Source organism: Portunus trituberculatus, chromosome 48 (genome assembly GCF_017591435.1).
Source record: "Portunus trituberculatus isolate SZX2019 chromosome 48, ASM1759143v1, whole genome shotgun sequence".
Classification (NCBI taxonomy): Eukaryota; Metazoa; Arthropoda; class Malacostraca; order Decapoda; family Portunidae; genus Portunus; species Portunus trituberculatus.
The window spans coordinates 473,425-485,924 of NC_059302.1; the positions used below are offsets into that span (position 1 = coordinate 473,425).

Below are 12,500 nucleotides of genomic sequence, written 5' to 3' on the forward strand. Positions count from 1 at the left end.
GTGTGCTGGATCTGCTTCTCATGTCATTTCTTTTCATACACATTTTATAAGGTATACTTTGCCTAATGTATAGACTTCATGTTTGTATCTTTGTTTATGACTCTGTCCTGATCTCAATAACTAGCGTCTGTATAGTCATTAGTGACATCAGCCTTATTATTTCGTTCATAAAACCTAAAAGTAAATCAAGAAAAGTGTGTAAAAGGAAAAGAGGAACTCACTCTCTCTCAATCTCTCTCTCTCTCTCTCTCTCTCTCTCTCTCTCTCTCTCTCTCTCTCTCTCTCTCTCTCTCTCTCTCTCTCTCTCTCTCTCTCTCTCTCCCTATAAATCTTGAACCCGTCGTGCTTCAGTCTCCATAGTACACCAAATAATGCATGTGTTACTCTCCACTGAACTAAAAGGAAAGTGTTTTCTCCCAGCAGAAGGCGCGGAGTGTCTGGGCGGAAGAAGAGGCTGTGGAAAGGTTGAAGCGAAGCCTTGACATAACAGGTGCGCCGGCAATCGTCAGCAGGTTATGGTGCTGAGAGAGTCCCCGCTTCACACACCACCGCCCGCTAAGAGGAACGACACGAGATCACTACCCTTGGGAACGCCAGGTGCTGTCGATGTGGGCTTGGTGTTCCTCTTGAAACTGTCCGCAGATACTATTGAAAAATGTTTAAAAGGTAAGAATAAGACGCTTTAATGGTCTCTGTCTGTCTGTCTGTCTGTCTGTCTGTCTGTCTGTCTTTGTCTTTGTCTTTGTCTTTGTCTTTGTCTTTGTCTTTGTCTTTCTCTCTCTCTCTCTCTCTCTCTCTCTCTCTCTCTCTCTCTCTCTCTCTCTCTCTCTCTCTCTCTCTCTCTCTCTCTCTCTCTCTCTCTCTCTCTCTCTCTCTCTCTCTCTCTCTCTCTCTCTCTCTCTCTCTCTCTCTCTCTCTCTCTCTCTCTCTCTCTCTCTCTCTCTCTCTCTCTCTCTCTCTCTCTCTCTCTCTCTCTCTCTCTCACTTATTATTATCCCATCCACTTTAATTCTAGTAAAGAAAAATCAATGGTAAACTTTATTAGATGAACGTGAAGATATTTTTGTTTGTTTCATTTGTATAAACTTGTCAGTGTTTAAGAAAGTACGTTGTATGAGAATACAGTCTAATAATTGTTGTTTTTATGGGAATCCAAACTGATATATATTAAGAAGAAATAAAACTGCATTCAATGAAAAGCCTTAACTGCTTCTCCCTCACTCCATTTAGTATTAACTCCTTCAGTACCATGACACGTTTCCATATCAGTTGTGCTTACTATTTGATGATTTTCCACGGCTTCAGAAACTTTTGTGGGGATTAGAATAGTAAAGACTGTGGCCTTTAATCTTCTGACCTCCATAGACCCTTCCTAATGTCAATAAAGTCGTCTAATGGCACACAGATCTGAAGGTAAAAATGTATCCCAGTACTGAAGGGGTTAACAATGTCTTTAAAAATCATACTCTAAGCTAAGCCTATTTCATCAAGCCTGAGAGGACGCCATAGCGACCAGGGAGTTACTAATTTTTCTTTTCCAGAGTATGGTTATGGCGGCTGCGCTCACGTTCCCAGATCAAACCCGCCGTGGTCGTGACAGTGTGTCTCGCCGCGTCCATCTTCGTTTTAGACAGGTAAGTACGTGATGGTAATTTATGGTGGAGGTGTCTGCGTGGGAAAGGTTTACAGGATACCACCACGAAGAGAGAGAGAGAGAGAGAGAGAGAGAGAGAGAGAGAGAGAGAGAGAGAGAGAGAGAGAGAGAGAGAGAGAGAGAGAGAGAGAGAGAGAGAGAGAGAGAGAGAGAGAGAGAGAGAGAGAGAGAGAGAGAGAGAGAGAGAGAGAGAGAGAGAGAGAGAGAGAGAGAGAGAGAGAGAGAGAGAGAGAGAGAGAGAGAGAGAGAGAGAGAGAGAGAGAGAGAGAGAGAGAGAGAGAGAGAGAGAGAGAGAGAGAGAGAGAGAGGTGAAGATATGAAGAGAGAGAGAGAGAGAGAGAGAGAGAGAGAGAAGGTGGAAGATATGAAGCTATGTGTGTGCGAACTGTCATCAATAGCCTTCAAAAGTTAAGAGCAATACAAAACTGTCACAAGGGTTACTATCACGTCTTCCCCGTCAAAGGCCGCGCTCAGGGAAGGAGAGGAGAGCGTGGGAGGTGAAGAGCTATACTGGTTGGTTTGCAGGCTTTGAGATCCTAATGCATTCCCGGGTTTACCTCACCTAACCTTGTGAGGAGCGAGCGAGCCTTTCATCTTGTGCATCAAGTGAATGTGCCTAGACCAGGAGACCGTAACCATGGGCGGCAAGGGACCAAGTATTTTGCAGCTGAACAGAAAAAATGGCGATGCAATCAAGGAGGGACAGGAAAATAAAGGAGTACATTGATAAGGGAAGGATATAAAAAAACAGTACCCTTGGGTGGAAAGTAAATTTTTTGGTTGTAAAATGAAAGGATGACGACTTCGTGGAATGAGGGAGGGAGTGAAGGGAGAAATCTGTGTTGGTGAAAGGAGGTGACAGAAATTGCCACTAAGTCAAGAAAAGCAAATAGAAATTAGGAGAAACGTATCATTCCAAATATTACAGTCAAGGACTGCAAGAAGGGGAGTGACTGCTTGATTGCTGCTTTCAAAATACTTATCAGGATTCCGAACCAGTTGGAGTTTACTTGTTTGCCAGTTAGTTTACTTGTGTAGATGGTCTTCTCTGTTTAGCTCTTACCATTATACTCGTGTACTAGTTTCCCTGTCTTACTCTACGTTACTGTATTCCTCGGTAAAATTGATTCCTGGATCGTTTGTTGGGCTGAGAATGGCGAGGCAAATTTTTACTCGAGGCCAACTGCAAACAAGTATTAACGTTTCGTGATTCAAGCAAAGGCATCGTGCCAAAAATGCGTCAAGGTGTATGACGCTTGTGTTTGGCAATATCTAAGGAATTCTCTGGATTCCCAAGATTGCTGAAGTTTAGAGAGTATCATGATTTATGGTGTGAAGTAAAAATGATAGATTAAAAATAAAAATGAATAGGAGATTGGAAGAGAAAGGTCAGTGCCTGGACAAAGTCTGCCAACTCTTTTTATCAACATTTGCCTTTCCTTCTTTCTGGATGTTTGTATGTTTGTCTACACTCGGCCTGTTCCTAATATGGTGACCACTCTGATCATTCAAGTTACCGTCCTATCGCTTTAAGTTCTTGCTTCTCTTAATTTTTTTTTTAATATATCCTGAAGAATAAGGTTCTTAAACATCTACCACTTCACAATCTTCTATCTGATCGCCAGTATGGGCTGAGTCGAGGCCTCTGCTGGTGATCTTGCTTTCCTTACTGAGTCTGAGTCATCCTCATCCTCTTTTAAGGATTTGGTGAAACTTTTTCTGTTACTATAGACTTCTCAAAAGCTTTTGTTAGAGTCTGGCACAAAGTTTTGATTTGCAAACTGCCCTTCTACGCTTCTATCCTTTTCTCAAGTTTCTCTCTCTCTCTCTCTCTCTCTCTCTCTCTCTCTCTCTCTCTCTCTCTCTCTCTCTCTCTCTCTCTCTCTCTCTCTCTCTCTCTCTCTCTCTCTCTCTCTCTCTCTCTCTCTCTCTCTCTCTCTCTCTCTCTCTCTCTCTCTCTCTCTCTCTCTCTCTCTCTCTCTCTCTCTCTCTCTCTCTCTCTCTCTCTCTCTCTCTCTCTCTCTCTCTCTCTCTCTCTCTCTCTCTCTCTCTCTCCTTAAGTGAACAGGTCTAGTTATGCCACACTATTTCAAAGGCGATTCGTTGTAAAGCTCAAAGAGAAAAGTCCATTGATTTTAGAGTGGAATGAAAATATTTGTGAGGAGAATCAAGTGGTAAGTCTTAAATTCCTGGAATAGTGGATAAAAAGGCAAATATTTGTAGTTTGGTGGACAGCAGCTCATAAAAGCACCATTAAAACTTATGGAGGTAGAAGGATTAATTTTTTCACTCAGGCTGATAGTTCTGTATATGCTGGTGGAAACATTTCTGGAGAGATGCTTCGTACACAGATCATGTTTATGTTCTCTTTGTGTGTTATTGATCCAAATGGGAAGGTGGATGAAGTGTTGAGCCTTATTACCAAGAAACGCTCACACATCACACTCAAAATCAGACTCATCACATTTAATGAATATGGAATATCCTGGTCTTGCAACTAGTTGTGGTTAATGAAAGAAGACTTGAGGATTTGTATACAATTTCAGTGGTTATTAATTTCATTTTCAGTTCCATGACTGCAAGAAGCGTACCTCGTGGACATCCCTCTTATCCCGAGGACACCACCACCACAACCACCACCACCACCACCACCACCAGCACAGTGTCCACACCACCACCGTCACTCCAGCACTCTCACAGTGATGCAGCCCGGGCCATGAATTCCCACAGTGTAATTACCGCCTTAAAAGGTGCCTCTGATAGACTTGAAGCTAATATCGAGTCTGATAAAACGACGGGAGGAAGACTCTCCAATGAAAGACTTTTCATTTTCAGCGAGAATGTTGGAAAACACGGTGAAGACATTCATACGCAGATTGGAGTGAGCGGAGAATCAAAGATAACTGATACAAAGAGCGTGAAGAAGAGTCCGAGTCCATCATTTGGCTTCGTAAATAGGGATTTCAAGCCTCCCCCGCCGCGACAGAGGCGTGGCGGTGGCGGACTCATGGATGTCATTCAGGGATTCATGAAGAGCGGCTCGCTGCTCGGTCCAGGAAATCTGTTAGGAGCCATAGCTGCTCTTAAAAAATTCGAGACTGTCAACCATAAGCAAAGTAAAGATGAAATTCAAAACGATTCCAAAGTACCACCAGTGGGAATCGCACGTGATCCGGGGCGTCATAACAGTGGCAATAGAGAACAAAAGCCAGGCCTGTGGGAGGGAAGTGGAAGGTTTAAAGGTCAAACAGAAAATACAAAAGACCAAAATGGGCAAGATCGTTTTACAGCTGCACAAAAACCGTACCGACCAACGTCTGATGAAAGCAGAGGAAGAGGGAAGCAGGATGGCATGCCCTCTCACGGTCACGGCGGATCCCCGGTAGGAAGTGTTTTGGGATCCCTAATTAGTAATCTGGCCCCGATGCTGCTGTCTAGTGGACGCACCAAGAACGACAGGCAAATGGAAGGAGCGAGCGCTGTGTCGCATTCTAACAACCTTCAGGCCTTAATGGGTGGCTTAGGCCCTCTCTTCCTGGCTGGATTTGGGGGCCTTGGAGGAAAAAGGAGAGGCCCTGACTCGCCATCTGACTCAATGAAGATGAATTCCCTACATACAATCATGAGTCAGGTTGGGTCATCTCTCATGGCGGAGGCAGCATTGCACCCTAACTCAAAGGTTCCTCTACAGTCTCTTTTTGCCAACCTTGGACCACCTCTCCTCTCCTTCTTTACGCAAGGGAACGATCAGAGCGCCGACAGAAAGGGAACGGCGAACTCCAGCCCCGTGCAGGCCATTCTAGGAGGGCTGCTTCCACTTCTTAATCCTGGTATGTCGCAGCAGAGTGAGCTTTCCCATGGCAGGGACAGAAACAGGTCACCTCAAAGCCCAATTCAAAGCATCGTTAATGGAATGGGACAGAGCATTCTTAAAAATCAGACTGGGCTGGGTGGACTCCTGGCCGGGATGGCGCCTGTATTAATGTCAGGGGCGGCGAGGCGAGGATCGAGGACGCTACAAGAGGTGGAAGTGGATGCTGAGGCCGGATCTGACTACAATGGCGTGGCGTCATCTGGTGGTTTCGAGGTAAGGAAAGCTCCTTTGATCATTCAGTATTGTAAATATTACGAGTCATAACTGTAGTACCTAACAGGGAAAGCCGATCATGGGTTACGTGCTATCTAGATTGAGTAAGATTACAGAAACTAGCAAGCGTATACGCTGGGGTCCAATTAATAAGAGTGTTATTGATAGTATTCTGAAGTGGACGCTTTAAGGGAGGTTTCTCTTAGACAACTTACTTTGTTTTATAATAAAAGGAAGAAAATTCCATGGTGATGACATTAATTTTATTCAGCACGTGTTGAGTGAGTATGTAGCACTGAGCAAACTAACGTGAAATTATTATCCTTTACAGAGTGAAGGCGGAAGGCAGGACGCGAGCCGTGCGGCAGTGAGGCTGCTGGTGCGGGCGGCGGCGTCATCACTCCTGCCGGAAGAACTGCCGGTACCGGAAATTAACTCCACGAAAAGTCTGTGGGACATGGCTGTCAATCTGGCGTTTGGAAATCCACGCAACTTCCACGAGAGAAACAGGTGTGTGTGTGTGTGTGTGTGTGTGTGTGTGTGTGTGTGTGTGTGTGTGTGTGTGTGTGTGTGTGTGTGTGTGTGTGACATTTGTGATCTCTGAAGACCCTCTGTTCCTGTCACTCCTTCTATTCTCAAATAATTTCTTTTCAGTTTAGCTTAACTTCCAGCGAAGAAATGAGACCCGCTCAGAATAACACAACCCCTTCAGCTCTGTCTCTGCCTCTGCCTTTTATGAAACTTTGAACCAATAAGTCATGCCTTCCGGGAACGGGATAGGAGCGGCTCAGTCTTACATCCAGACTTTTGATGGTTATATCATGAAGAAGATAAGATGAACTCGATCGAAGGACGAATGGAAACCGTAAAGGAAAAAGTTAATCTTGACTTAAAACAAGTAAGAAATGAAATCGTGGACAATTACTCTATACTGTTTTCAAGTGTATGAGAGGCTGACGGTACCTTGCGAGTTTTCATATTGTTCAGAATTCCGTGATACGCACGAGAAAAGAATAGGAAAATATCTGAAGACGAAGGTATGGACGTTTTATTGATGTAGTAACGAGTCCCTTTCACGAATGCAATTTCAAGTTACAGCAAAAAATAGAATCAAAAGGAGGATTGTGGTAAAGTGAACTTATCCTCCCTTTTATATGCTTCCACTGGCGGGATTTCTACCTTGAAAGGCTTTTTTTTTTTATAGATAAACGTCTGCCAGCGTGCAGGGAGTGAAAAACATACATAGTACAGTTATAGACACAGCCTGTGAATGAGCATCATGTCAGACTGTTTGCTGTGCCAGTGAAAGGGAGTAGCGGTGGTGCTCGCTTCCATGAGTTCTGCATGGGAAACAGTGTGAAAGATGTATAGGACTATTGGGTTACTGTATGGAACTCGTGGAACGAAGTGAATCTATGCACTGGCGGTGGCGTAGTGGATAAGGTGGTGAGCGTGGGATCGGGCAGACGTCCACCCGTAGGTTGGGAAGCGTGCCTACAGGCGCTATAGGCCTTACCGTAAAAAAAAAGAAGAGATCTATTGCTCACCTGTTGTTATAATCAGAGACAGAGTTACCTACTCTTGACTCTCTCCTCGTCACACTCACTCTTTCTTCTTTTGTGGATTTAGGGAATCATGCAGGAGGTTATGATAAGTTACAAGTGACTTTTCGCATTGTATAGGTTTTTTAGTACAATTACTTTAGTATATACAGACAAGCCACGTCCGGCTTGCGACATCCCCAAGCACTCTCTAGATAACATATCATTTTGGAGTGATTAGGACAAAGTAAAGTTATGTTACGAAAGACTATACACGTGTCACCCTATGCTTCTTTATGTGAATAGGAAAATATTTATATAAAGAGACATTTCCACACCGTCACTTGAGAACAGTGCTGATCTCAGCTAGGTTCCCACGATGCAGCTAATGAGGTAAAAATGTGTAGGGGAACCAGACTGAGCTCATTCTGGCTCTTATTTTGTAAATAAGGAATGAAGGAAAATAAAAGAAAATTTTGGTATAATATTTCCCATTCCTAGCACTTTTTGATATGCAAACAACAGGCGTGAAGGATCCGAGGATATTAATGTGACTTCTCCTCTCCTGCAGCAGGTTTTGGCAGTGGGTCAAGGCGTACATGGGCGACGAATCACGAAGGAGCAGCAGGATCAGCGAGGACTTCAACCCAGCGTGGGTCACCGCGGCCCTCACCGCCAACGCAGCACAGCGCGAGGCAAGCGCCCACACCCTCACCAAGCTGTATCAACGTCTGGAGGACCCACAGCCTTTGTGTCAGCACGTCCGTTCCATAGGAGGACTCTTCAATTGGAGGACGGTTCGTACTTAACCAGGAAGGATATTGGGTGCTTATGTAGGAGGTAGGGAGTAAGAAGGAGCGAGTTTTGTAGTTGTGAAGAGCAATGACCTGGCATGCAGGAAACTGAGTTGAGTAATAATCAAAATAGAAATAGATGTTAGAGTTCTGATTCGAGGCCGTCTTGGTGTGAGCAGGGAGTGTTAGTGAACGCGAGGGACGTGTGCATGGACTCTGACGTGGCCCCTAGGAGCAAGGGCTGCATGGTGTACTCCTTCGGTGTAAAGGATGAATGGAGCTTCGAGGAGGACATGGAGGACATTGGCTGTGAGGTGAGTAGACCAGTGAGTGAAGTGTTGTGTGCTGATGAAATATAACGTGTTTTATTGAATGGATGTAAATGACAGATAACAAAATATTTAGAACACTGGTGCTTTGGTATGAGTCAACGTAACACAAAAATAATTCGGGGAAACTTTTCTTAGTGTGTGACAGAAATAATATGTTGGGTAATAAACTCCGATATTCCCAGACTGGCTTCAAAATTATGATTATACTTTCGTGTAAATGGAATAGACACACATCTTTACTCTCCGTTTTAAATCCTTTCTCCACAAATTACACGCCATTAGACTACATTAAATTTTATAGTCTTTATGTTTGGTGTCTTCAGATATTACGAGTACATCCTCAAGTGATGTCGCTTTTCTGGGAAGATAATGAGGCTAGTGAAGTTGCTCTCTCTCTCTCTCTCTCTCTCTCTCTCTCTCTCTCTCTCTCTCTCTCTCTCTCTCTCTCTCTCTCTCTCTCTCTCTCTCTCTCTCTCTCTCTCTCTCTCTCTCTCAATCGATCAAGTTACCAGCAGACAAGTGTACCAATCTCCATTCACAGGCAAACTGGAAACCCTTTTGAATTGCAGGTGTGGGCGTTTGACCCAACTATGACCACGGGCAACCACAACCACTCCTCGGCCATTCACTTCTACAATCTGGGTCTGGCTTCGTCCTCCTCTCCCACCACCGCCACCAAGAAGGGACAGGTGAGGAGAGAGGGAGAGGTGAAAGGTGATGAGGTGGAAGATATGAAGAGAGGCGATGATTGGCAGTGTGATGGGAGATGTAAGGAGGCTGTGTGAAAAAAAAAAAGAAATGTAATGGTTTTGATGATACGGGTGATGGAGGAAATTGAAATGTGTTGTCAGTGAAATGCGTTGATAGTGATAGTTAGATAGATTAATAGATAGACAGGTAGATAAGTAAATAAATGGATAAATATGTAAATGGGTAGATAGATGGTTGCATACATTCATACACATATTCATCTTAAATAAACCGGTAGATAATTGAATAGATAGATAGATAGATAGATAGATAGATAGGCAGGTAGATAGATAGATAGATAGACTGATAGATGATTGACTGACTGACTGATTGATAAATAGATGGATGGGTGGATAGATAAACTGATAAGTAAGTATATTGATAGATAAACAGTGGATAGATACGTATGTAGTAAGAGAGATGAACAAATATTTCTTATTCTTTTAATATGAATAGAACAGTTTCACATTCTACATTCAGTATTTTTAAGTAAAACATTGAATGCATGTAGGCAATTCACGAGGCAAATATCAATGTAAGTTTAATTTTTATGCACTATTAAGATTTCTATGTGAGTCTGCTGGCGGTAATGGCGGTGGTGGTGGTAGTGGTGGTGGTGGTGGTGGTGGTGGTGGTGGTTGTGATGAATTATATAAAAGCTCCTGTGTTCATTAATTAGTTTCTCATTTACACTGTAAATTCTTTGAACTATTATTTTCTTTGTTCCTCTCCTTTGTCTCCTTTTCCATTCTCTCTCCTTTTCTCTCTTCTTTTCTAATTTACATTTGTTTTTTCCGTTCCTTTTTTTCTTTTCACTTTCGTAGTTTTATTATTTTTCATATTTTTTCTTATATGATTCTTCTTTTCTATTCTCCCCGTTTTTCATTCCTTTTCTTTCTTTTTTTCTAATTCCAACTTGTTTCTATCCACCTTTCCTTTTAGCACCAGAGTCACAATGATTTGCCTCACCTTTCTTTCCCCTTCACAGCGATGGTACCTGTTCCCTCTGGCCGGGGTGATGAAGAGACTGGGCCACGCCACCTCCACCATTGACTACCTCAAGATGGACATTGGTGGCAGCGAGTGGCAAGTGAGTGATTAAGGAGTAAAGTCTCGTTAACTCCCTGACGCAACCAACACTATTATCAGGTTGTTAGTAGTGAGCCAGTACTCAAGTGGCCCTTTTTTTTATCTTTTCTTTTTTTTTTTGCCCTTGGGTGTTTCTCTTCCCTTCATAAAAAAATCGTAATGAAGATTTAGAAAGTTTACACATTTATGGAAGAGGGATGATAGATAGAAATAGGATGGTATGTTTGTTGTAGGCACTGTCACGTGTAGTCCTGATGGCTTCTTGCAACGTTCCTTACCTTCTTATTACCTTCTTATGTTCTTGTGCTTATCCTGAACCGCATTTTCGAGTTTTAGCGCTTTTTTTATTCTAGGCCTTAAAAAGGTCATTGGATTTTTTTTCAAGGGTATTTTTATGATTTTAATGATAATTTCACAAAAAAATATAATGGATCAGCAATAGGATGAAATAGCTGCCAGGATCTCTAATACCTTCTATTTTGCCGTTGAAATTTGTCCTGATATATCAAAGCAATTCGAAATGTTGGTCAGTTCTGTCAGTTCTTCACTGCACGATACAATTCCGTCTCTCCCGTGTTATTGCATTGCCTTTCCTCCCATCCCCTCACGCTAGGAAGGGGAGGATTGTTCGTCTGCCTCACTTGTGTTCCCTTCCATTAACTCCCTCTAACGGGAATAAAATAACGTGAAAAGAGAGATAGCTACGCTTTTTCTTCTCGTTAACTTCCCTTTGTGTATTTTTAAGTAAATGTTCGTAACACCGGTATCACAGGAAGACATACAAAGGAGTGCGTGGGCGGGGTTTTTGCTTCACATTCTGCATTTTTTGTACGGCCAGTCAGAACTCGAGTTGCTTTCTGCACACTTCACTCGTAACATTGCCTTGCTTGTAGTTTACCCAAAAAGACCTGGTAAGAGATAGATTTCTACCAGCTTGAACGGAGTGTAACTGGTGGTGACCCCGTGACCTTGGTGGTGAGTTCTCCTCTCACTCCCTCAGCTGTCACGGTGTCTCTTCCTCTCATATGCCAGACGTGTGTTGCGCACCTCAGCTCTGAGTTTCCAGTGTTATGGGGGGAGGGGGGCCGATGAACTGATTCGCTCCATTGCTTCCGACAAATACAATGGCGGGCACTGCATGTAGACTTGGTATATATTAACAGTCGTTCTTAAGGTGCGTAATTTCATGACTTGACACTTGAACTAAGATATGTACCTACCCTTCAGCACTGTAAGAATGTTGAGTAGAGCGGCTGTCCACTGCCGTGAAATGTATGCATGGAAGCTTTGTATGGCTTTCCCTTTGTCCTCATTCCGGGCGTCTGTCTTGATCAACGCCCACCCACACGTACTCTTCTCGCTTCCTTCCTCGTGCGGGTGTCATTGTGTCAGCGTTGTGGTCACTGCGCTGCACCGAAAGATGATGGGGCGTTAGCAGGAACTCGCCGCTGCTGCCAGGGAGAAGCGGTTCTGCTTTCTGCTTTAGGGAAGCTGTATTAGTCGTGCGTTACTCAAATGAGAGAGAGAGAGAGAGAGAGAGAGAGAGAGAGAGAGAGAGAGAGAGAGCCGTAAATTACTTGCACATATAGAAAAAAAGTTTATTTATGTCTGTAGCAATGGGTAAATGGAAGAGGAAAACAATCTGAATGGTCATGCAACAGTTGTAGAACTAAAATGCAGTATTCACTAAACAGTATGCTTTGCAACAATTATAATAATAAAGAGACGAGAACAAAGCAACATTGATAGCAAAGGAATATATTTTGAAAACAAAGTCAAATATGGACTCGAGCCTCTTAACAGAAAATAAAATTATTGTGTATGTGTTTGTGTGTGTGTGTGTGTGTGTGTGTGTGTGTGTGTGTGTGTACTAGTCCTCAGCTGCAAGTATTCTGTTGTACCTTTCAGGTGCTGCATGAAACGGCCACTCACAGTCGCCACGCGCTCACAAACCTGAGACAGCTTGGAGTGGAGGTTCACTTGGAGGCCGCGCTGAGGGACCCCAGCCTCTATACTCTGTACCTTGACGTTCTGGAGGGACTGGAAGGCCTCGGATTTCAACTATTCTCGTCCAACGCGACTCAGAGGCACGGATGGACCTACCACGACCCGCTGCTGGGCCGGCGGGTGAGCCTCCACTACGACCTAGTCTTCCTGAGGGTGTAGCTTGGAGAGAGAGAGAGAGAGAGAGAGAGAGAGAGAGAATGCCATTTATTTATTTTCACCGTTATGATAAGATTAAATTATGTTGAT

The 12,500-nt window shown here is 43.6% G+C and overlaps 1 protein-coding gene across 5 annotated transcripts in view; it reads left to right on the top strand.

Moving 5' to 3' along the window:
• The window catches only part of LOC123498916, a 71,562-nt gene that overhangs the window by 46,566 nt on the left and 12,496 nt on the right, over nt 1-12,500 (top strand). For 2 of the 5 annotated variants that reach the window (XM_045246458.1, XM_045246460.1), the window contains exons 2-10: nt 424-666; nt 1,542-1,634; nt 4,223-5,741; nt 6,073-6,251; nt 7,854-8,079; nt 8,256-8,390; nt 8,978-9,097; nt 10,147-10,248; nt 12,156-12,500. The exon at nt 12,156-12,500 is cut by the window's right edge and continues 1,069 nt beyond it. In XM_045246458.1, coding sequence (XP_045102393.1) covers nt 656-666; nt 1,542-1,634; nt 4,223-5,741; nt 6,073-6,251; nt 7,854-8,079; nt 8,256-8,390; nt 8,978-9,097; nt 10,147-10,248; nt 12,156-12,413 — 2,643 coding nt within the window. In that variant the 5' untranslated portion in view covers nt 424-655 and the 3' untranslated portion in view covers nt 12,414-12,500. Of the gene's footprint in view, nt 1-420; nt 667-1,541; nt 1,635-4,222; nt 5,742-6,072; nt 6,252-7,853; nt 8,080-8,255; nt 8,391-8,977; nt 9,098-10,146; nt 10,249-12,155 lie in introns of all 5 variants that reach the window. The other 3 variants (XR_006672844.1, XM_045246461.1, XM_045246459.1) reach the window with 3 other exon arrangements.